Raw genomic sequence first — 25,196 nt, forward strand, 5'->3', positions numbered from 1 at the left:
ACACGAGTCAGTGCTCGGGGCTTGCCTGCTTCTAAGCCTTGGGACTGAAGCACCAATCAAGAGAAGTGTTCATCCAAGGGTTGTTCTGTTTCTGAAGCTAAAGATCTGCCTCAGGGGTCCCCAACATGGTGCCCATGGGAACTAGGGTGCCCACAGACACCTTTCCTGGTGCCCACTCAGTGTTTTTAGATGTGGGTGGGGCTCTTGCCCAGCTAGGGTTCTGATTGGTCATTGCAGAGACGACTGACTGTGCATATTAAAATAACATTGTTTCAGTGGCAGCTTTTACTCTCTCTCACTCTTCTTTGGCACGGTATTTTTTAAAATTGCTTGTTTTCTCCCCTGCCCTTGACCTCCTTCTGTGTGGCTGGCTCCGCCTCCTGCAGCAGCCATTTTATGGTTGGGCCCACCACACTGTGCCAGAATTCCAAGGTGTCCTCAGCCTCAAAAGGCTGGGGGGAACCCCATCTGTCTGTCTGTCTGTCTGTCTCCCCCCCCCCGCCCCCGCCCCGTGAGCGCTTCTTATCTGTGGGAGCGTGCTGATTCAGTGGGGACCCAGCAGGGGGAGCTGTCTTGTTCGACATTTTGCAGACTACCTGGTGACTTTTAGGTGCTTTATAAACCATCAGAGGTAGGCTGGGGAAGAAAAGATTTTGACTTTATCAGTCACAGATCCTGTTTTGCAAGGGTGTGGCCCAGCCTGACACAGAGAGGAGAGGCAACAAAAGCAGCAGCTACCCAAAAAAACAAACCCAACCCTTACCATGCCCAGTTAACTTACTGGGAACCTGTCTTATCAGACACTACGTGTTTCTATCTGCACAATTTACCAAACTGCAGGCTTTGTTTCAAAGAGGAGGCCGCCGCCTGAAGCTGGCAAGAGTGCCCCTGCGGTCCTCCGTGGACCCTCTAACTGTCTCCCTCACCTACAGATGATTCTGGGAATTGTAGTTTGGTGAGGGTGCTGACAGACCTGGGCTAGCAATCCCAAGCCCCGCACTCTTTACAGCACTCAAATTCCCAGCATCCCTAGGGACGAACTGCCCGCATCAGGCTACTTACTGGAGGTCCAGGAGGCCCTGGGGGCCCTTTGGGTCCCAGCAAACCACGGGGTCCCTGTTGAGGAAAACAAACACAGTTTGCATATGCCGTTAGTGAAATGTCAGAGTTCACTCTCAATACCACAAAAACCTCTGGAAATGAGAATAACAGGGTTCTCAAAATGGCAGGCATAATCTTTCATACACACTCATAGAATCATTAGGGTTTCCAGCTCCGGGTTGGGAAATACCTGGAAATTTTGGGGGAGGAGCCTGAGGAAGGTGGGGTTTGGAGAGGGGAGGGACTTCAATGCGGTATGATGTCCTGGGGTCTACCTTCCAAAGCGGCCATTTTCTCCAGGTGAACTCATCTCTATGGAGATCAGGTCTATTAGCCTGGAGATCAGGTATAATAGCAGGAGATCTCCAGCCTCCAAATGGAGGTTGGCATTTAAGAATCATAGAGTTGGAAGGGGCCATGCAGGCCATCTAGTCCTACCCCCTCTTGGCACTAAAAGGCCTTCTCCCAGCAGAAGAGTATTGATTGGGTGGGGGTGTCAAAACCAGGCATCCTGGATAGGGTTGCCAGCTGGGAAATTCCTGGAGGTTTGGGGGTAGACACTGGGGAGGGTGGAGCCTGGAGGACAGGGACCTCAGTGGGGCACAACACTCCCTCCAAAGTCCACCCTCCCTCCAAAGCACCCATTTTCTCTATAGGAACTGATCTCCCTAGTCTGGAGATCAGTTGCAGTTCCTGGAGATTTCCAGGCACCACCTGGAGGCTGGCAACCCTAGCTCCTGGATATAATTAGTGTGCAGCACCATATTTGCTCCATGAAAAATGGCAGGCTAGTACCTGATGAAGAAACAGACTAAGGAAGCAGGGGAAGTCCTTCACCTCACTGTAACACAGCAGTGCTGCCTCTCACAATGCCAGGGCGCCTCATTATATGAAACCTCGATGTATGCCTGAGCAAATCTACCAACTGGCTAAAGAGGTTTTAAAAACAGCAGCATTCCTTCGCAGCTGCAAGCGCTGGGCATCTGAACTCTGCACTGTTACAGTGCTGCAGACACAGGGATGCCAGCAGCCTCCAGGGGGGACCAGGGAAACCCCCCCCCCCGGTATAGCAGCTCATCTCCAGAGTACAGAGATCTCCTCCCCTGGAGAAAATGGATGGTTTGGACTCTATGGCATTGTACCCCAAAGGGGCTCAGCGTCTGGAGTGTCCCAAGAGGCAGGGGGCTGCACCTTGTCTCCTTCCACCCCCACCCCTGCCCTGTTGGTTTTGACGAGCGAGCAGCATCCGGACAGCTGCTCCTAAAGTGCCTACGGAGGAGAACAACGTATCCCCTTCAGGGAGTTTCCAAGTGCCCCCTTCTGCTCATCCTATGCCACTCCCTGGCTCCTGATGCCAAAAGTGCCCCAGCTATCTATCATTGTCTAAATGGCTGCTTAATTACTCAGAAACGCCGGCTCGCTCAAGTGCTTTTAGATCAGTCACCAGCCCAGAAGTTACGGCTTTGATGTGAGTTGGAGAAATCAGAAGGCTGACGGTGCCAGGATAAGACTTTAACAAGCTCTCCTTCAGGCACCGTGAGATGGCAAACACCCCCCCCACACACAACACCACCCGCAACCTTTCTTCTCTGTACGCTAAGCGCTCCTCCCGTTTCCAGTGAAAATTGTCAGATCAGTAAGATTGTTTTTGCAACATCAACATTTTTGTTTTGTTTTTTAAAACACATTTTCAAAACTAAGTTGACAGCTCTCTATTCCAGCTGAAAAGATATTGGGGAGTGGGGGTGGATAATTACTCCTCCGTAACAAGAGCTCCTGTTGGGTGGGGGCCAGAGCCTTTTGCTCCTGCCCTCAGCACTCGGCAGCCTGACAGGGAAAGCCTGGACAGAGTTTCTGCAGCCGACACCCACAGGAATCAGAATTCACACTGGGATCACACTCTCAGCCTCATACAGCATCCTCCACCCCCCACACGTGCTACAATGCCTACCTAACAGGGTTGGAAGAAGGAATACTTAGATAACATATGTGAACACATAAGAGAGCTATATACAAGCTACATATTATTATGGCCACTGGAAATCCATCCCATTAAAAAAATTAAAAGCTCCGTGAATTTTCACTCTGGGGTTGGCTTTCTTGCAAGAAAGAAACTGAGGGAGCCAGATGTGATGACGCTCAGAGTTGACTGTAAGATTTTGCAGTGAGGGAAACAAATACCGGACACTTTTTTCTTCAAGACCAATGCACACATCACAAGACAGTGGACAAACATTTGAGGTTCCTGGTTGGAAGGGGGGCGATGTTCGGTACACAATGGAGAAGCTCTAGCCTGCCATTTGGAGCATCTTAAAATTGGATAAGGACGTGTTGCAGCTTAATGGTGCTGGCTGCAGAATTCGCAGACCCCAAAGTGTATACAGAGTGGAGTGATCCATGAAAATCAGCCGTGTCTCCTTTGACTAGTAGGGAAAGAGGTTTTTCATGGCACCCACTACCTGGAGGTGCCAGGAATTGAACCTGTGGCCTCTTCTGTGCAACAAAGGTGCTCTACCACCGAGGCACAGTCCTACCACTGAAATCCAGCCCCACCCAGATTTAAACGTGGCCTGAAAGCTAATGGGACAAGGAAACCCTCAAAAGGCCACCAGCCCTGGGAGAACACTAGTCATGCTGCATACATATTCTCTCTAGTATCAGAGGAGCATGCCTTATTATTTTGGGTGCGGTGGAACACAGGCAGGATGGTGCTGCTGCATTCATCTTGTTAGTGGCTTCCAGAGGCACCTGGTTGGCCACTGTGTGAACAAACTGCTGGACTTGATGGGCCTTGGTCTGATCCAGCAGGGCCTTTCTTATGTTCTTATGTTCTTATAACACTCAGGTCAGGCTTTGAAATTCAGACAGAAAAGTCTGCTGCTCCTGAATAACCACTTAGGGAATGTTAATCATGCCCCAAAGATCTCTGTGGGGCTTAAGGGCAACTGATGTCCTCTGAACTGGGGCCCCAGTAATTTCACTAGAATCATAGAATCATAGAGTTGGAAGGGACCACCAGAACCATCTAGTCCAACCACCTGCACAATGCAGGGAATTCACAACTGCCTCACCCCCACATCCCCAGTGACCCCTACTCCATGCCCAGAAGATGGAAACAACAACAACCCTCCAGGATCCCTGGCCAATCTGGTGAAATTCTGCACACACATGAGCTACGTTGAACCTGGAGGTGGAAAATCCTTAGTTTTCCACATTTCAAATTCTGGTAAATTATGAAAATTCACCAGACTTCAAGTTTATGCTGGGGGTGGGGGTGGGATCTCATATGCCCTGTTTGGTTTATCAGAAAAAAAAAGTCCTGCTAAATTGTCTTTGGCTCAGGAATTATCAGAAGAAACGCCAAGCTCCTTGGATCTAGCAGGCTGGATAGAGAAACTGCTCAAGTTGTTTCCATACAATGGCCATAAACCTGGGTTTTCCAAGCAGACAACTAATCCTGGCTCCCCACCAGCAGGATACATACTGATTCACACGTTATGTTTCCAAGAGTACACCTAATGAACACAGTGCCTGAAACAACCCTGGTAAGCTCAAGAGCAGGAAGGCACTTGGTAACTTACAGGTTCCCCAGGGAGACCTCGGGGGCCGACTTCTCCATCATCACCCTGGTTGGCAGCACATGAGGGAAAAAGAGAGAGAACGATTAAACATGGGCTCTGCTGCGACCATATCACAGGCATTACGTGCTTTGTTAAAATTAACTGCACAGAAAAGCAACTCCCCGAGAGTAATAAAAGGGCAGCCGTGCATAAGGAAACCCTCATCAGTCCTGAGGCGGAACTGACCGGCAATTAGAAACTCTGGAAGTGATGCCTTCATAATTTGTGTCAACATTTATAAAGGTGGATCTGCTTAGGAAAGGTGGATGCCATGGAGATAATTTTGACACATGAAGGACAGTAAATAGCAGATCAAGTAACTGGCCTGAAGGGTCAAGGAGGAAAACCGAGCAGGAGCGTTAATGGTCATCAGGTCCTCCACTCCTTTTCCAGGACACCCAAGAGCATTTGATCAAAAACATAAGAGTGAATTCATGCAACGGTGAGGACTGATCTATGGTGGCTCCTTTTTTATACGCAGGACATCACTCAGTGCTGCAGTTAGGAACACGCACATGCGAACTGGCCCCAATTATGTCCCTTGAATCCAAAAGTAGAACTGACTTACCCTCTCCCCATCTTCACCTGGGGCTCCTGGGGGACCTGAAGGACCAGGCTCACCCTAAAAAGATTTCAAGCACATTCAGCCATATTGCTGACACCCCCAAGGATTCAAGTCATGGGCCAAGGCATTCTCAGACACAGGGCCCAATTCCGCCATCCAGCAGCCACAACAGCCCTCTGTGCAAGACAGCTGCAGCCACACGCAGCTGGATACTGAGCTGTTGTTAGTGTTCCAGCAGGGGTGCACCACTCAGCCAGGTACGTGGGGGCCACCACAGATGGAGGAAAGTGATTGGTGGTATCTCCAGACTCCATCATGGCCCACATTAATGTGTTGTAACCCCCATCCCCCAAATGTGACTTGTTAAAAAATGTAACATGTAGTTAGGCCCGAGCAAAGAAAGATCACTTCACTATCTGCTGTCCTGCTTTTGCTGCATTGGCTCTCAAGGGCCCCCAGAAAGACCAGCTGCTTCCACGCTGTCTTTTGGGAGCTTGTCAATGAAAAAGTCAGTTATGGCAGACAAAAGTCCCCAAAAACCTTCCAGGTTGCTGTGGCCTTTTATGTATGAATGTTTCCCTCGGGGTCACCCCTCTGATGACTTCGGGTCTTTGTTTTGATTATGCGTGCTGTTTCTGACTGTCAGAGGTTGCCTCATTCTCCCCCTGAGTTTCTGCATGTTTTGCCCGCATTTTCATGAACCTGTTTTATCGCAAATGTGAAAACACGGGGAAACGCAGGGGGAGAGCAGGGCAACCTCTGATGGTTGGAAACAGCATGCATAATCAAAACAAAGACCCAAAGTCATCAAAGGGGTGACCGCGAGGGAAACAGCCAAGTATAAAAGGCCTGTAATGATGCCCACGAGGAGCCCCGTGGCGCAGAGTGGTAAGCTGCAGTATTGCAGTCCACAGCTCTGCTCACGACCTGAGTTCGATCCCGACGGAAGGTTGACTCAGACTTCCATCCTTCCGAGGTCGGTCAAATGAGTACCCAGCTTGCTGGGGGTAAAGGGAAGATGACTGGGAAAGGCAATGGCAAACCACCCTGTAAACAAAGTCTGCCTGGAAAATGTCGTGATGTGACATCACCCCATGGGTCAAGAATGACCTGGTGCTTGCACAGGGGATCTTTACCTTTTTAATGATGCCCACTGCATTCCAGGGTGAACTCTTGGTTTGTTAGGAAGAATAAAAAGGCATAAAATGCCTCACAAAAGCCACGTGTGTGCCCTGTGATATGTCCCAGAATCCCTTTGCCACAGGCAGAGATGCCAGCTCAGCCCTGCAGGGATTTCTTCTCAGGCGGGTCAACGTGGGAAATGCAGCTTAAAACCCAGCTCCCCGTAGACCAGCAAGAGGAAGATCCTGACCTTCCAGGTTGCTTGTTGTACAGTTAGATATGAATAGTGGGAGGCTGAGTGCCAAGCGTCTGTCATGCAGACAGAGCAAGGGGAGGGTGTGGTGCACTCATTTATTTACTCCATTTATACCCCACCTTTCTCCCCAACGGGCACCCAAAGTGGCTTTCAACATTCTCCCTTTCTCTATTTTATTCTCACAACAATCTCTCTGTGAGGTAGGTTAGACGCAGAGCGTATGACTGGTCCAAGGTCTCCAGCAAGCTTCCATGGCAGAGTGGGGATTTGAACCCAGGTCTCCTGGATCCTAGCCCAACACTTTAATCCCTGCACCGCAGTGGCATACGAGGCCACAGCACAAACACCAGTCCAGCCAGTGAAGCGGTGTCTGAAAGGCTGCATCACACAAAACCAGGGTACAATCTCTGTTTTGGTTTCATTAAAAAAAAGAGAAAGCAGGCAGAGAACTTTTAAAATAGGTTATTAAGGGAAAAAGAAAGAAACCGGTCGCAGGTCAAACACATCAGCCGGGCTTATCAGCCCACACTTCCCTTCCACAGCCCCACTTAGGACCTCTGAGACAAAACACAGGATGAAGGGATGGCTTACCCGATGCCCCTTCTCCCCAGGCAGTCCAGCCAAGCCATCGAAACCTCGGTCGCCCTAGGAGAAGAAAGCCAGGGTCAGTCCAGGGCACTCCAAGCGTTTGTGGTGGGACAACCCTTATTCAGAGCTGTGATTTAGCACTGATGCTGTGCCAGGACAGGAAGGAGGTGGCACTGGACACCCCACGCTTGGCATGCAGGGACACGGGGATCAGGCCCAGCTCATGTGGCTCTTCCAAGCTCTTCTCAAGACCAACAAAGGGATAAAAGTTGTCCTACAAGTGTTGATTCTTCCCTTTACATTTGGACACAAGTGATCCAGCTGTTTATTTACTAGTTCCTCTAGGCTGCCTATCTGATGCTAACCAACATTGGCTCTCCATCCTCTGTCACACACACACAACTCACCTGATGGCTCTTCTAGTGCCCTCAGGACCATCATAACAAAAATTTCATTTACTTATTTTACTCCATTTATACCCCGCATCTTCTTCCGAAGCCTGTCAACACTTCTGTGGTGTCCAAAGCCATTCTTGGGCCAAAGTTCTGCTCCTTGGCAGGACAACGGCCAACTGGACACGGCCTTGCAGCAAGATGAGAATCTCCGGGCTGCTGCAAACTTTGATGCTGCAGCACCAACACCAAAGTCCCTCCTGCCTAAATGCCCCCCTCCCCCATCATGTGCCACAAGACACTTCACACGAGCTCTTCCCTAACATCACCACATATGGTTTAAAACTGCAGTTCTGGGTGGGGGGTGAGAAATCAAGACACAGCAGCTGTCAAGCTGGCCGGCAAGCACATCAAATTAAATTAAGTTTAAAACAACCATCAGTCACCAGCATTTGTGATTTGAAATCCCCCCTCCACTTCTTCGACTTTGGAGCGCAGAATCCCCAGGGGTTAGGACTTTTCCCACAGGTCACCTCTGAAGGTGCCAGCAATCCGCCCTCTACAGTTCCTCCACAGTATGCTACAGGGAGTGGGAAAATGCCTCTCCTAATGGCATCAGAGCACAGATCAGTGGCGGAGGGGGGGCGGGGCTTGGCTCAGGGCTGCCAGTTTTGGCTCCACATCCGTGGTAACATGTGCTTCCTTGGTCATTATCATTTGCATGGCCAAGGCACTTGCGAAAGCAATTTAAGCGCCCTTGCCGGATCCCTGAGCTAATGAACGCCAATTTCCCTTGCACAGCCTCCTCCAAAGGAATTAGTTCCTCTCTCTGCCATGATGAATTACTCTACCACCTTCCTCCTTCCCCTCCCCCCATTCATTCCTTTGGGGACAAGGCAACTTCAGTTTACAGGGACAAATGATTTGCAGTCTCCTTTCTCTGTGACAACCCCAACCCCCAATCTATTTCCACTTTAAGTGTCTACATAATCAAGCACTTAAACTTTCTAATATACGACTCTCAGGCAAACTTCCCCTGCATTCAAATTCACTGTTAATGACTTCTCTCTCCTTGGATGACAGCTGCACTAAATCCAAAGGGAGGGTGGAGGGCAAGAAGGAGAGAGAAGACGAAGGGATGTCTTCCCCAATGGATAAGTTCAGGGCATCCATGGCCATTTCATTGGCAGCCCCACAGTCTTTGATGTCTAGCTTTGGAGGGCTCCGTTCCCACAGCCAAGAGTTTCGCTCCATGTAAGCAACATGCCTGCATGAACAGATGCAGCTGGCAGAAGAAACAAAGACAAACAATGCGGTAGATTTGGAGGGAACTACCTTTGGCCCCGTCTGTCCTGGCATTCCTCTTGCCCCATCACTGCCAGCACGTCCCTGAAAAGAGAAAAGGGAAATTAAGTTACAACGGCCAGAAAGAGACATCTGCCTTGGGGCTTATGGTCAGTTGCCAAATCACATGACCACTGCTTTGATCTGGACTAGCTGCTTTTCCTTCCTGGCTCATGTGGAATAAGCTTCATGGCTGATGGGCCTTCAGAAGCATCGAGGCCACGACCGCCCGACCCAGATGCAGAAGACCTCTCCAAACATTGCCACGGCAGTGCAAGAGGTGCTTGGCCACAGTTTCATCCATGGCAACATTTGGGACCTCCAAGTGAAGAGCATGAGGCCAAGAGCATGGTTGCATGAACCAGCCGTTCCAAGTTGAGCTGGGTTGCAGTTGAGGCCAGCATGCATGAGGGCAAAACGGACCCGAGGGAGAGACTTGCCAGTTTCCCAAAGCCATAAGTCCTAACCATGACGGGGTCATGCACCTTCATGAGGACATCCTGGCTGCATGCCTGCTGGGGAACTGTTGGAGCCAGAATGCAGCTGGCACGGCCCGACGTAAAAAGATCTTTGCCGTCTCCATTCTGGAAGGGGTGGTCCCTTGAGTGTTAAACTGCTTGTACAGCTCTCAGCTCACTAATCCTTGACTGGTGGGCAAATTCTTATCCGACCTTCCCCATGCCCAAGATGCTGGGTGATCTCCGCACTGCTTGCTGGGCGCACTGTGACTTGTGAAACTGACAAGCAGCCTGCCAGCACACGGGGCACGGCAAGCAACAGAGCACGACTCTGTTGATACAGGCATAAAGAGAGGCCCTGACTGTCCCATCAACCAAAGAAGCTTGTCTGGTGAGCATACAAGAGGGGGCCTTTTCAGTTGCAGCCCCACAATTATGAAACAACCTCCCTAGGGAGGTGAACCTGGCCCCCCTCACTTTTAATCTCCAGGAGGCAGTTGAAGATGGTTTTAGTTAGGACTGCATTTGACTAATTTTAGTTTTATTTATTGGCAGTCCTGATTGTAAGCCACCTTGAGTGCCGCGGGGGAGAAAGGCAGTTTAATAAATGTTTTAGATAGACAGACAGACTGACTGATAAGAAAGAATGAAAGCTTGCCTCAGCCTCTCCTAGCCCACTGCAATCACCCCCACCCCCCACCCCAACACATACCCTCAGTTTCTGGGAGGAGAGCCCTGCTGTCAAACACCCCATAGCGGCTTGCAGCTCGCCATTCTTCTGGCTCAGCCGGGGGGTGGGGGGGGGAGGAGGGCTGTCTCTGCCTCAGGACACCACCCGTCCTAACAGACTTGCTATGTTGGCTTTCTACGTAGATGTTCTTCACCTGGCCCTCCCATACACCCACCACATGTCTCTCTCAGGGACCACCAGCAACAACCACATGGGGCGCGGCCACACACTTGGGCAGGGAACTCCCTAGACAGAGGCTGAGAAGGGGGGAGGGGTTTTGTGGACTTGGTTCCACTTCCTGTCCTGAAGCTACTGTTCAGTGAACAGGCCACCCTCCTGCAACCCTGCCAAGGGTTGCCCGATTCCACGTACCCGACGTCCTGGTTTTCCAGATGGGCCTGGGGGTCCCTGCACGCCTCGTGGACCCTAAAACAGATCAAAGAGACTGAAGAAAGTAACAGCAGAAACCAAGACTTTGATTCAATGTCTTCTGCAGGGCAGGAACAGATCAAGTAATAGGCACATCAAGTTTTTACAATGTTAAATGACACGTGTTATCATTGTGTGTCTGCACTCCCCCCCCCACACACACACACACAGACACAGGCACCTTCATGCTGGAAACATTTCTCAATCCTTTAATCTCTGGTTTCCCCCCAAACGGTTATACAGCAATGTATTTATTATCTCCGCTTCAAGGATGGCTTCGCCTAGGTGGGAACCTGTCTGAAACGTTTCGTTTCCTCATCCCTCCCTCAGCAGAACATTCCCACTTTTGCCCATCTGTCCTGTTTCCCCTCCCCCTCCTCCCCTCCAGCAGTCCTTTTCCCCATCTTTATTTTGTTTATCTATTTTTGCTTGAACTATCTGGGCTGGTGCTGGAACAATGGTGCGTTGGGCCATACATTCCCCTTTTGTAGTGCAGGAAGAATTCATTCCCCATGACATTTTAAAATTATCCAGATCACCTCCTGTGAGGGCAGCTTCTGAGGAGGGCGGAGGGGAGGCCTCCTCCTCTTCCTCCTCCTCCTCGGCACTCTCTCACAGGAGCGAGGCTGTCGCTCAGACCATAGGGCCCTACAACTCCCTGTGGGGCCGTGTTGCCCCTGCAGCTTTTCAAGGACAGTCCCGCAGTGGTGGCTGAGGGGTGGCAGAACCAGCGGTTGGGGGCTGAGGCCGAGGAAGGGCAGTCTGGCGAGATGCCTCCTGGAAGAAACGGCTGTCTCGGAGCTGCCGTTGTCCGCCGGCCTCCGACAGAAACCGGTGCCCGCCCCATCTGCAGAGAACAGGTGGTCTTCGTTAGCGGCCCAGGAGGGTGGGCTCTTGGCGCCTCTTGTCCCTCGCTCCTCAAAGCTGTCTTCTTTGAGCTGTTTCACGTTGTCTGCTTGATTCCCAGGTCCCTACTGATTCCCCCCCTTCCATCCTCCCACCATTCACCTGCCTGCTCCTTTTTTCTCTGTGTCTTTGGTGCGCTGGACTAACCTCCCCCCCACCCGCCATTCATTTGCCAGTGTACATTTTTTAGCACACTGTGGAATGGCTGTCCGACTGTTTGGGGGGATGAGGGCCGCTGGGATGATCGCTGTGGGGATCATTCAAACCATTCAAAAATGGAACGAAGTGAGACGGCAACCAGTTGCAGCACGCTCTTCCCAACCACACCTGCACCGCATGTGCACCCCTCCCCAAAAGTTTAAGGGGGAAAGTGTGGGAGAATCCACAACATCACCAATGACGTTGCGCTCCCCCGTGGGACTTAAAGTTCTTTTTTCGGAGAGCGCGAACTGGAAATAAAACATCTCGGCTACAATGACAAAAACGGCAAAAGAGGCGTGGGGACAGGATTTCTGAGCACGCAGCCAAACCTCGCGTTCTGACCATGAGGATAATGAGCTGTAAGTGTCTGGTGCGGCAACAGCCGTAGTCTCCATTCAGACAAAAAATCAAGGCCCACAGTCAAATATAGGTGCCCACCGATGGGAGGGCAAATTCCTGGTGATTACTGCTGCTGCCCGCCAACTCTCAGCTGGTTGGCAGGGGGAAACAGGGCAGCCAAATGGAGGGGCGGCAATGGTCTCCATTGCCATGCCTTGACCTCACCCAGAAGCACCCTGTTGCGATGCTGGCACTTCCGGGTCATGCTGGAAGTGATGTCATTGCGCAGCAACAAAAATCACTGCCCGCCCCCTCCCCACAGTAAGCGCTCGCCTCCCTTTATCTCCTGCCATCATATACATTTGTAACAGGTGGGGACGGCTCTTCCCTGAGGAAGGATCAAAAGTACCTGCAGAGAAAAAGGGCAGAAGAAGGTTCTGGGTGCTTTGGTCCAAAACCCTTTTACTCCGGAGTCTGCTTATCTGCGTATAATGTCCGTGCTCTGAATTTGCAACCATTGAATCAGAAGGCATCCTTCATATTTTAAATGAGAATGAGCAGGCCACAGGAAGCTTAACCTGATCTGAACTATTGTGAGAATCAGTCATAAGCATAAACTTAAAAACCAAGACACAATTTACTGAACCTGCAGAATCCTGAAAATGTGGGGGAAATGCGAGGGGAGAACGAGGAGACCTGAAGGTTGGAAAATACATGACTAGTTAAGACGAAGCCCCAAAGTAGCTAGGGGGTGACTGTGAGGGGGAACAACCTGTGTATAAAAGGCCATTCACTCAAAGAGGTTCTCTGTTCTGGTGGCAAAAGATCAGCCATCAAGGCCCCTAATCTTTTGATGTGCTATGCGAGAGAAGTCTCCCTCAGAGAGTTTATCTTCCGTAGATCCTAGAGAGATTTTGCAGCTTTTTAAGCGAACGAGGAAAACTCCCATAGGCCCGAGTGCTGCAAATCCCTAGATGGAATGCAAACTAGATAATCTGTCAGAGGAGGCTCGTCCTTTTGTCTGCAGAACTCCATCCTTGATCACACCAGAGTGATTTTCCTCTGGAACCCTAAAAACCACACAGTTGCTATTTTTCATGCTTTTTTCCCTTCCACAAGAAGTTATCTACACATGTCCACCTTGGATGCCTGCTGCAGCACCCCTCTGCTTAGCAGAACCTTCTGTAATATGTTCTGGGACAGCAGTCCCCAACCTTTTTGAGCCTACAGGCACCTTTGAAATTCTGACACAGTGTGGTGGCGCAGCCACAAAATGGCTGCTACAGCTTCTGGAGGCAGCTGCTGCCCAAACAACATTTTTTAAAATGTCCACTGACCAATCAGAAGCCTTGCTGGTCAAAATCCCCTCCTGACCCCACTTGCTTTCTAAAAACACTTAGCAGCCACCAGGAAAGGGATAGGTGGGCAGTGTGGCTCCACAGGCATCGTGTCGGAGACCCCTGTTCTAGGGCGCTCAATAAAACAGAAATCCACTGGCACTTTGAAGACCTCTATTCCAGCGTGAGCTCTCCTGAGTCAGAGCTTACTTCTTCAGAGGCTACGACACCTGGTCCAAGCTGGCCAGCCCTATCAGGACTCAATCTGGCCCAGGCAACACCTGTAGCACTCTGGCAGTGCATTGCCAGTCAACGTGGGTACAAACAGGCAAGCCATCCTTCAGGGAAGAGCGTCCACACGTATGGAGCTGAGCAACTCCTACAAACTTCCAAGCCCCACCCCCCTTGGTTCCAGTGCAATCGGGACGGAGGTGTTTCCAGCGTACCTGAGGCCCCATGTCTCCTGTTTCACCCTTGATTCCTCCACTGCCTGGAGATCCCTGTGGAACAAAGAGGGTGTCTCATTTTACTACTTGCAAAAATAAAAGGAAAAACAAGAAAAGACTCCATACGGCCCAGCTGGGCTGAGCAGCAGCAGCGGCTGCGACAAGCCTTGTAATGGGGCCTTCTCCGCTATTAAGGCATCCGGCCCTTCTGTTTTTTTTTTTTTTTTTTTTACACCTAAGCTTTTAAAACTACACTAGTTTACGATTCCACAATTATGGTGTGTGTGTGTGTGTGGGGGGGAGATAAGCTGCACCCCCCAACCTTGGGACCGCCGGCATCCACAGGGCCAGGCAGGGCTGTTGTTGCTGGATGCTCGTGAAGCCCCTCCTTTCCCAGGAGGCTGCTGCATGGATTTTAACACCAGGGTTTTCTGATCGGGTGAATTTGTCAGCCTCTGTTATTATTGATGCTGAGTTTTTAATCTTTAAATGGGGGGTCATCACTCTAATCTTCTTTTTCTTTTTTTAGTTTTAAACTGTTACTTTTACTGCTGAAGGGTTTCTTTGGCTGACTTTATATGGATTTCCGGTAGTATGCTGCTCTTGTCAGGGTTTTTTTGCGCTTGAACGTTTTTTAGTGTAACTACTGAGTAGATGGGCAAGACAGAAACGAAGTAAATAATTGATTAATTAACAAAAGGCCAAAGTTGCCCTCTCTAAATAGTCATTGATTTGGGGTTTTCCCTGCAGTCAATTTCCTGGCAATTTCCTTTGGTTTAAACTGAAACCTCTGAAATCCACACTGAGGTCTCTGGAAGGAGGCAAAGCCTGATGGGAATTTTATCCTTCCATTAATCCTCAAGAGTTTTGCAAAATATGCACCCTTTTCTTTAAAAGTTTTAAAATCTTACTTTAAAAACATGCATTCCCAAAAAAACACGCATTTTAACATTAAACTTGCTTTCAACCAAATGCGGTATTTCCTACAAACCTGGCTCCCAGAATTTCAGTCATCAGTCAGTCATTGCATTCCAGTGAAAATTTTCATTCCCTACAGAGCCCAACTAGAGAAGTGGTGAACCCCGTCCCCCCTCCCTTGAGAAACGGGCCTCTTACTCACCATGGGGCCTGGCCTTCCTGTGAGGCCCATGGGGCCAGCTGGTCCTCTCAGTGCCAGCTGAAAGAAAAGAGAGGGGAAACAAACTCAGCTCCATGGCATCTAAGGGTGAAAGGCAATGCCCAGAGCAGCGTCGCGCAGGCTTCAGGGACTTCTGGGGGTTTGTGAGTAGGGTTAGGAAAGTCCTGGAGATTTTTTTGGGGGGGGGTGGAACCTGGGAAGGGGAGGGAGCTCAGGGGTGTTGTGATGCCATACAGTTCCCCCTCCAAAGCTGTCATTTTCTCCAGGGCAATTGATCTCTATCATCTGGAGATCAGTTGTAATTTTGGGAGATCTCCAGGCCCCCACTCAAAGGTGGGCAACCCTATCCATGAGTGCCTTGTAATGACACAGGACAATGTTTTTTTTGGGGGGGGGATTTTGTTTTTTGCAGAGCACACGGCTCATAAGAGCCCTTTCAGACAACCCACTGTGCATCCAGATGTACATAATTTGAGCCCAGGGTGGAACCACAAACTCAACTGATTCTGGTCAGACACAGACCTTACCTGAAGCACCGAGCTCAGGGGAAACACATTCTTCATGTTTGCACCTCATGAGGCTATGCAAACCATGGATTGGCTAGTTGTGGGGACAACCATGAGATCCGGCCCTCCCCCAAACATTTTTTCACATAAAAAAAATTATTAAAAAACAAAACAATGATCAAATCTTTAAATTTGTAATGGTTTGAGAAAAGAAGAAAACTGTGGACAACTTTGCAAAATGATGATTTGGAGGGACAAAGAAGAAATCAGCATTTGATTCAGAGGTAAATATGAGGAGGGGAGCCAGGAAGACAAGTTTACCTATAAGCAGTCAAGACTGCACAGCCCCCTTCTGATAGGCACATCTGTTGATATCCCAGCCCCTCCCCAGGATGAAAACAGAAGCCACTGCTTGTCTGGGAACAAAATACTTGATGGTCTGAATCCTGTGCCCAGGGCACATTGTTGCACACAAGAGCGCATGCTCTGGCCAAGACATGGGATGTGCTTAAATCTTTCTTGAAATAATAGGTAGGGTTGCCAACTCTGGCCTGGGGGAATGCCTGGAGATTTGAGGGAGGGTACCTGTGGATGGGGGAAATTTAGGGAGGGATTTCACCTGGCATCCATGGTACACCATAGATTCCACCCTCCAAAGTAGCCATTTTCTCCAGGGGATAGGATCTCTGTAATCTGGAGATAAATTCTGGGAAAACTCCAGGCCCCAAATGGAGGCTGGTAACCCTAGCAGCAGGTCCTACATAGCACTGATCCATTTAGGCTGCATGGCACTCAAGATAATTAGGATACCTGTTACCATGGCTGCAGTCCCAAAATACACTTCCCAAGGGATAAGGACATATTTCTAAGTAAAATTGCTGAGGTTTGGGCTGTTTGCCCTACTGCAATTGGTGGGACTTGTACACTCAGCTGGGTACCCAAGGTTGGGTGGGATAAATAAAATATATAGATAATGAAAACATAATTTATTTAAGGCGCTATGTAAAGATAAAAATTATTTCAAATACGTTAAAACAGCACATTGGCATTTCCTAAGGTTGATATACTATAACCACCGGCCAGACACGTTTCAACCTATTTGGCCTTCCTCAGTGGTCAGTTGAAACCCATGTAAAACATACACACATATTTACAGAAATAAAAACATATACAGACAATATACCAATATATATCAGACCAGGCATGTATACAGGTTGTATAATATATTTCCAATTATACAAATATCTGGTCAGATTGTCTCAAGTTGTTATACTGGGCTGTTATATGTCTCCCATATGTGCGCAATTATCAACCAGGTTTTTATTTTTACATAGCGCCTTAAATAAATTATATTTTCATTATCTCTATATTTTATTTATCCCACCCAACCTTGGGTTACCTGGCTTCTGTTTTCTAGGCTGGGTTTCGTTCCCCTTTTTTCTTTTTACTTGTACACTCAGCCCCATATCAAACTGAAACTGTGGTGTGATCCTGAGTGTGTCTACTCAGAGAAAGTCCCTCTCGGTTTGATGGGATAATGAGGTTTACAGCTGCGTCTTGCACTGGTGTCTGGGAAGGGGGGCCGTCAAGTTGCAGCTGACTTATGGCGACCCCTCAATGGGATTTTTCAAGACATGAACCGAGGTGGTTTGCCATAGCCAGCTTCTGTGTGGCAACCCTGGTATTCCTTGGTGGTCTCCCATCCAAGTACTGAGTAGGGCTGACGCTGCTTAGCTACTGAGGTCTAATGAGATCAGGCTAGGCTGGGCTATCCAGGTCAGGGCTAGTTTTGCATGACCCCTGGACAGGGCCATAATGGGGGGTGGGGCAGGAGGGCAGCCCCTGCCCCTATGGCATGCAGAGAGGGTGGCAGAACTGCCTCTCACATAGGCGCCTCTGTGCCGGGTACGAGCGGCAGTTCTGTGCCCTCTCTGCATGCCCTTCTTGCCCCCCTCCCAGTTACGGCCCTGCCCCTGGAAAACTGTTTATTATTTTTCAGTGTTGCTGCTGGATCATACCCCCTCTTCCAAAAAGGCAACTACACATTCTCTATGCAGAAAGGCAAGGCATATTACATATGGTTGCCAATTCCTGCTTTGGAAATTCCTGGAGATCTGGGGGTGGATACTGGAGAGGGTGGAATTTGTGAAGGGGGCCTAGTGGGAATGTGATACCATCAAATCTGCCCTCCTAAGCTGCTGTTTCCTCCAGAGGAATGGGTGGTCAGCAGTAATTCTGGGAGATCTCTAGGTGCCACCCTGATAACCCTAATTATTACACACCAGTGAGATCTTTCCAGGGGAGGGGAGGAAGAGGAGAAGAATCTGGGACATTTCCGCTAAGTTAAAAGTCACGTGGCTGGGGCAGTCAATAAATCTTCTGGTGGGTAATAGGGCTGTCCATGTTTTATAACATAGCTGGAACAAATTTGTTCCATTGCAAAAATTCAATACTTTAAAAGACTTGTAATTATCTATGCTCTTTGGTAATTAAAATCCACCCAGGGCTGCAACTGGAGCGGCAGAAACACTAGATTATTTACTGAACTGTGTATCCGTGTTTGACTGCTCCCCATCAAAAGAGCACAAAGGAAAAAAGCTGCAGTTTTGGTCCCAGGAATAAAATCTAAGATGCCCAGAAATATTTAAAGTAAATTAGTGCAGATTAGCATAATTTGAGGCCTGCTTTCGATGAGGCATGACCATGGAGCAAGCACAGCTCCTCTTGGGAGTTCCACATATTCAGGTTAGAAGTCATTTAGTTGGTGCACCTGCTGATCTGGAGGCAGAGTTGCAGTGCAGAATCTACCTGTGTGTGCAAATGCTGAATAAGAATGGACCAGTGCACAGGGCAATTGCCAGAGCACAGCTACACAGATGGTCCTACATGTCGCAAGTGGTATTCAACTGGTTATCACACTTAGGTTGGGTTCCAGCATGGTGCATGGGTTAAGAGCGGTGGTTTGGAGTGGTGGAGTCTGATCTGGAGAACCGGGTTTGATTCCCCACTCCTCCACATGAGCAGTGGAGGCTAATCTGGTGAACTGGATTTGTTTCCCCACTCCTACAGATGAAGCCAGCTGGGTGACCTTGGGCAAGTTACAGCTCTTAGTGCTCTCTCATCCCCACCTTCCTCACAGGGTATCTGTTGTGGGGAGGGGGAGGGGAGGTGTTTTTAAGATTCTTCCTAAAGTAATAGAGGAAGTCGGCATATAAAAACCAACTCTTCTCCTACTTCCATTTGCCCTTTGACCTTAGTGGTGGGACTTGGGTTAGGTTTTCACCAATAAGCCAACCAGAAGCCTCCGTATGGCTATAGCAGCAGTTGCCACATGAACCCTTTTGTCCACTGAGGTCAGTGCTCCCTACTCTGACTGGCAGCAACTCTCTAGGGTCTCAGAGAGAGGTTTTTTACATTAACTATTGCCTGGTCCTTCTAAGTGGAGATGCCAGGGATTGAACCTGGGATCTTCTGCATGGAAAGCAGGAGCTCTGCAACTGAGCTATGGCCCCTCAGAACCAATAACATCAGGCACCTACAGAGAGATTCCCTTCATGCTCACTACTTGGCAGCCCCGGCTTCATCTCACAAAAGTGAGATGCCCTCCACCAGTTAAGCTACCATGGCCTCAACCTTGATGGTCCTAAACTAATTTCTTTTAAGACTTTATCTGTCTGTTCCATCTGGCTTGTAATTTCTCAGAGGGATCTATGCTCAAAGGGATATCTGAGGACCCACAAAGGCACCTGCTTTGGCTGCTTGTCCAGGACTGTGAAGGCAGAGGGGTTGTCCAACACTGGGAGGGCCCAAAACACACAGCTGGAGAACGGAAACTGTCAGGCACTGAGCCAAAGTCAGCATGCATGGGCGCCAACATGAAAGTCCCTGCTGGACTAGGAGTGGCGCCTGAGGGAACACTGGGGCAGATCCACAGAGAAGTCCTTTCCCTAGTTGCCAGATGGCCTGGCCTGGTGTGCTCCTGTGCATTTAAGAGGTTTGATCCAGAGAAATCAGCAGATGATGCTTTTCATGTAGGATTGCCACCCTCTTGGTGGGGTGGCATTCTCCCAGAGTTACAGCTTATCTCCAGAGATCAGTTCCTTTGGAAGAAATGACAGCTTTGGAGGTTAGATTGCATGGAATCATGTTCCCACTGTGCTCCCTCCTCTACCCTCCCAGGTTCTTCCCCCAAATCTCCAGGAATTTCCCAAGCCGGAGCTGCCAACTCTATTTTCAGGGCATGAAGCTCAGCACAACCACAGGCTCAATTCTCCTGTTCAAAGGGACAGGGAAAGGGGCTAGCTCTGCGGTTGGTAACCCTGGCCTGGACAGAGGCAGAGCCTGGCTCTGCAGTGAGGAATTGAGAGGAGGCAAAGGAGAGGGGTGGCAAGCAGAAATAAATATCTGGAGCAAAGCAAGGGAACTGCACAGGGCAAGGCAGGAGCCTGGCAGCTGCCCACGACAACCCCGACCACTGGCCCCCAGGCCAAACCAAGGAGTGAGGGTGGGAAGGCAGACCCTCACAGTGGCCCGTGGCAGCCCTCCTGCCCTTTCTTGTCCTTCCTCTCTGCGGCCTTGTGGCTTGGCATGCAGAGACGCAGACAAAATCCTGGCCACCCCTCTCCAGCTGTGTTGACCTGGCATCACAACGCACACCTTGCCTGCTGAGTAGCACCCAATGCATTGTGGGCACCGACAGAAAGGTTAAGCGGCAGGAGAAAAAGCAGGAGTGCAGCGTGGCCCAAGGGCCGCAGGCAGGGCCCTCACTTACCCGGGCTTGTTGCAGGATGGCTTGGGCCTGGGACTCCTGAGCAGAGACCATGGGGCCCTTGGAGCCGCCATCGCCACCACCACTGAAGCGGAACTGTGGAGGAGAAGGATTGGCATGTCATTCCCTTGTAAACCAATGCTTCCCACCTCCAACCCCACACACTCTTGCCAGACAAGTGAAGCTGAGCAACAGATTCCGGTTTTAAGGTCTGCTATGGAAGCAAGTGGCTCAGTTCCTTTTGGCACTACATGCCAGGCCGAAGTATCCGAGGACAAGCATTTAAAAGCCTTTTACAAGCCAAAAGTGTACGAATAGATGAGCTCTTGACCACCCTGCTCAGGGGTCACTTCAAGATGGCTTCATGCTCAGACTTCTACCCCCAAACTGAGAAGCTATTTATTCATTGGCTTAAATATCTGCATCTCCTTTTCCAAACCCATTCAAAATGGCTAACCAGGTGGATAAAAATAAATGATTTTTAAAGGTGTTTTTTTTTAAATCAGGTTTTTTTAACTAATTTTTTTTTGAGGAAAAATCTATTTAAAGATAATTTTCTATTTAAGATACATTATAGTCCAAAAGTCATTCATCATGAAATAAGGATTAGTTTTTAATTATGTAACATGAGGCAATGTTTACATTTTTTGGTGAATGAATCCTATTAATTTATTAACAATGTCATGCTCTTCCAGAGGTTTCTGTAAGATGATTTTGGGCAGTTTTTCCACCCAGAAGATATTATCACAGATGGTTGGTTTTGCAGTTCTCAAAACTGTGAATCTGTGTCTGCAGAGATAACATGCTTCTTCCTCACAGTAAAAATGTTATAAAATATACAGAGTTGAGAAAAATACCTTAATCCCATTGTTCCTTGGCAAATCTATGTACACAGAATCAACCCCTTACCTCTTAAGTGCTAAGTTTCAAGAAGTTCAATGAATAGAAGATTGTTTGGAGTGGAACAGATCTGCACAAGGAGCTAAGTGGAGGGAGGGAGGGGCCGGCAGTAAAAATGAAAGTGAAACCCTTTGAGCAAAACACTCCACAACTATTGGGACTTTTGTGTGTGCAGCCTGAAGTTTATCATATTATTCTCTCCCTGGAGGAAAAAACCTATAATGGCAGCAAGCCATAAAAGAAACCCAGTTTGTGAGTATTTTAATGAAGTTCCTCTACCTAAGGCAGGCATGCGTGCAAAATGCAAAAACTGCAACAAAGAAATGCAAGGCCTAGTTCAACAGCATCATGAGAACTGCTGTTTATGTAGAAAACCATGATTTAAATCCTGTCTTACTGACTAGTGATTTAAATAGTGGTTTAAATATTTAAATTGATTTGATTTAAATCCACCCTGCGACTAACAATATTTTACAGCTAAAATATGATACCCCAACACTAAAATCTGTATGAAAACAAACTGAGAAGCAGCCAAGATACTAAACAGGTTCACCTCCATAACAACAGCCAAATAACTTCCAAGCCCTCTGAGAAGCTCACTGGAATGAGAGGAAGGAGGGAGGCAGCCAGGACTGCCAGGTGAAGGAGCCTGCCCGGTGCCCACACCGAGGCCTCAATGTCCTTGCTGGGTTGGCACCACAGGAAATTGAAATGCGGCCCTGAGTCAGCTGGCAAGAAGAGCCCTGAGCCATGGAGAAAAATACCTTCGCCTGAGATCTGCACCACACAGGTAGCCGGTGGAGTTATTCCAGTGTGGGTACAATGTGCTGACAACCCGGCAATCCCATGAAAGGGCAGGCCCCTCCATTTGGAACCTAACAGGAATTCCCGAGAGGCTTGTGAGGGGAGCCCCACCCAGAGAGTGTTGTCTCAGCAACCCCACTGAGACATCTGTGGATCAGCATGCCAAGGCCAGCCAAGTCTCCAGGGGAAGCGAGCACCTGATGAAGAGAGACAACCAGCCACCATGCCACCACCCTATGCCAAAGACAGCTGAACGAGTGTAGAATAGAATAACAGAATCATTGAGTTGGAAGGCACCACCAAGGTCATCTAGTCCAACCCCCTGCACAATGCAGGAAATTCAAACTACCTCCCCCCCACACCCCCAGTGACCCACTACTCCATGCCCAGAAGATGGCCAGGATGCCCTCCCTCTCATGAACTGCCTAAGGTCATAGAATCAGCATTGCTGACAGATGGCCATCTAGCCTCTGCTTCAAAACCTCCAGGGAAGGAGAGCCCACCACCTCCCGAGGAAGCCTGTTCCACTGAGGAACTGCTCTGTTAGAAAATTCTTCCTAACGTCTAGACAGAAACTCTTTTGATTTAATTTCAACCCACTGGTTCTGCTCCGACCTTCTGGGGCAACAGAAAACAATTCGGCACCATCCTCATATCCCCTCTCAGTCTTCTCCTCTCCAGGCTAAACACACCCAGCTCCTTCAACCTTTCCTCATAGGACTTGGTCTCCAGACCCCTCACCATCTTTGTTGCCCTCCTCTAGACACGTTCCAGCTTGTCTACATCTTTCTTAAATTGTGGTGCCCAAAACTGAACACAGTACTCTAGGTGAGGTCTAACCAGAACAGAGTAAAGCGATACCATCATTTTGCATCACCTGAACACTATACTTCTGTTGATACAGCCCAGGATCCCATTTGCCTTTCTAGCTACCGCATCACACTGCTGACTCATGTTCAGTGTTTGGTCTGCTAAGACCCCAAGATCCTTTTCACACACACTACTGCTGAGACAAGTCTCCCCCCATCCTATAATTATGGATTTGATTTTCCCTACCTAAATGCAGAACTTTACATTTATCTCTGTTGAAATGCATTTTATTAGTTCTAGCCCACTTCTCCAGCCTGTCAAGATCATCCTGCATCCTGGCTCTGTCTTCTACCATATTTGCTACCCCTCCCAATTTAGTATCATCTGCAGATTTAATAAGCATCCCCTCTATTCCTTCATCCAAATCATTTATAAAGATGTTGAACAACACAGGGCCCAGGAGAGATCCCTGAGACACTCCACTAGTCACTCCTCTCCAAGTGGATGAGGAACCGTTAACAAGCACCCCTAGCTCTGACCGGGATAACTTTACCTCCCCACTAACAGGGGTCAGTCTGTTCCCCGATCGCTCCACATTCTTAACCGGCACCACCTTTGCCCGGCCTGGATTGAATTCAGCACCTTCACTCTCATCTGCTTCCTTGCAGCCTCCCGGCAGTGGCCGGTGACCGAGACTGCAGCATCTGTAGGTCTTGTTAAAGAAACATAAAGCCCCCAGGGGCCCACAAAATACTGATGCCCCTCAGTCCCAAACCTGCAGAGGATCTGGAGGCCTGGTGAGCCTGCGGAAAAACACTGGCGACAGCCCAGAATCTCGCAGAACGGAGCTGTCCTAGACCTAGAAAGTCCGCTGTTACCTGCCTTGCTCATTATTATTATTTTAAAGAAGATTCGTGCTATTTGCCAGCCAGTTTCTACTTGCAGCCAGCGAAATGTCCCTGGAAAGTCCCAAGCAGGAGACAAAGGCTTCAGCTCTCCGCTGTTGCTTACCCCAGGCCTCTGGCATTCAAAAGCAGATTGCTTTGAACTTGGAGGCTCCAGTAGGTATTGACAGACCGCTCCTTTTCTACACATTTGTCTAACTCCTTTTTACAAGGTCTCTCAATTGTCATCACCACAGCATGTGGCCTTGAATGCTACAAGTTAATTATGTGGCAAGGGATGCAGGGCTCTCTTTTGTGGGTCTCCTGACGATCAATTTCACAGAGCGAGCCCCAGCTCTGCTATCAGAGGATTATAGATTTTTCTTGGAGAAATCTAGTCAGAAAACAACGCCTGTTCCTCCAACAGCTTTGATCAAAACCCACCACAGTCTTTCCAGTGAACAGGGTTTATTTTCAGCTACCATGAGATGATTCACTAAGAACAGTGCTTAATTTTTTAAATGAAAATAGTTTCAGAGGGCAGCTCTGTTGGTTTGCAGCAGAACAGCTAGATTCGAGTCTATGAGCACCAACACAATTTTTGCAGTATAAGCTTCCAAGAGTCAAAGTTCTGACGATGGGAGCTCTGACTCTTGGAAGCTTATGCCCCCCCCACACACACACACACACACACACACACACACACACACACACACACACACACACACACACTTGTTGGTCTCTAAGGTGCTCCTGGCCTCAAATCTAATTTTAACCCTCTCTGTCTGTCTGTCTGTCTGTCTGTCTGTCTGTCTGTCTCTCTCTGTGTGTCTCTCTCTCACTCACCCCTGATGCATGTGTGCATCACAACATTCCCCCAAAATGTGATGCTCTGTTTGAGTGATATGCAAACCCTACAACCAGATTTCCGCCTTAATTTGGGATATGACCTCTGCCTCCCCACTGGGCTGGTTTCCACAGGGGCCACAGAAGGCCTCAGCGTTGCCAGCTGCCAGTCGCTGTGCTGGCAAGGCAGGCCGGGGGTGAGGCTGGGCTGCCTGCCACCAACCCACCCACCCCCCGGCCTGGCGACAGCATCACACCCAAATGCCTGGGAGCTGGGACCAGCAGCTGCAGGCCCTCAGGTGTGGGTTGAAAAGGAAAGCAGCTGTGGGAAGAGGCCCTTGGAGGCATTGGAGGCAACCAATGGCTCCTGGACCTCTGAGTCCTTCAGAGAGTTCATGCTATCATGCCCCCCACCTCCCTGTTCCTGTTGCAGACAAGAAACTTGCCTTCAGAAAAGAAAAGAGATTCTCAGGCTGCAGCTTTTTGTGTGGCTTGTAACACGTGTGCTCAGAGCCACAAGGCCAGTGCAGTCCTGTTTTCTGCTGACAGCCAGAAAAGCCATTGGTGCTGCCATGTCAGAGCCAATCCAGACCATTATCTCGCAGTCCTGCCAGTTGGTACCTGCAATGATTTGCATCAAACGTTTAAAACACCTTGGATGGCATCTGACTGGTTTGGGAACCAAAACAGCAACCCCTTGGATAAC

The 25,196-nt window shown here is 49.2% G+C and overlaps 1 protein-coding gene across 1 annotated transcript in view; it reads right to left on the reverse strand.

The window, feature by feature from the left end:
- Positions 1 to 25,196, reverse strand: part of COL5A1 (collagen type V alpha 1 chain) — a 325,021-nt gene that overhangs the window by 106,477 nt on the left and 193,348 nt on the right. The window contains exons 13-21 of the mRNA XM_056859974.1: positions 20,250 to 20,342; positions 14,955 to 15,011; positions 13,835 to 13,888; positions 10,549 to 10,602; positions 8,980 to 9,033; positions 7,256 to 7,309; positions 5,290 to 5,343; positions 4,683 to 4,727; positions 1,063 to 1,116 (exon numbers count right to left, since the gene is read on the reverse strand). Coding sequence (XP_056715952.1) covers positions 1,063 to 1,116; positions 4,683 to 4,727; positions 5,290 to 5,343; positions 7,256 to 7,309; positions 8,980 to 9,033; positions 10,549 to 10,602; positions 13,835 to 13,888; positions 14,955 to 15,011; positions 20,250 to 20,342 — 519 coding nt within the window. The remainder of the gene's footprint in view (positions 1 to 1,062; positions 1,117 to 4,682; positions 4,728 to 5,289; positions 5,344 to 7,255; positions 7,310 to 8,979; positions 9,034 to 10,548; positions 10,603 to 13,834; positions 13,889 to 14,954; positions 15,012 to 20,249; positions 20,343 to 25,196) is intronic.

Source organism: Euleptes europaea, chromosome 14, assembly GCF_029931775.1.
Source record: "Euleptes europaea isolate rEulEur1 chromosome 14, rEulEur1.hap1, whole genome shotgun sequence".
NCBI classification, from domain to species: Eukaryota; Metazoa; Chordata; class Lepidosauria; order Squamata; family Sphaerodactylidae; genus Euleptes; species Euleptes europaea.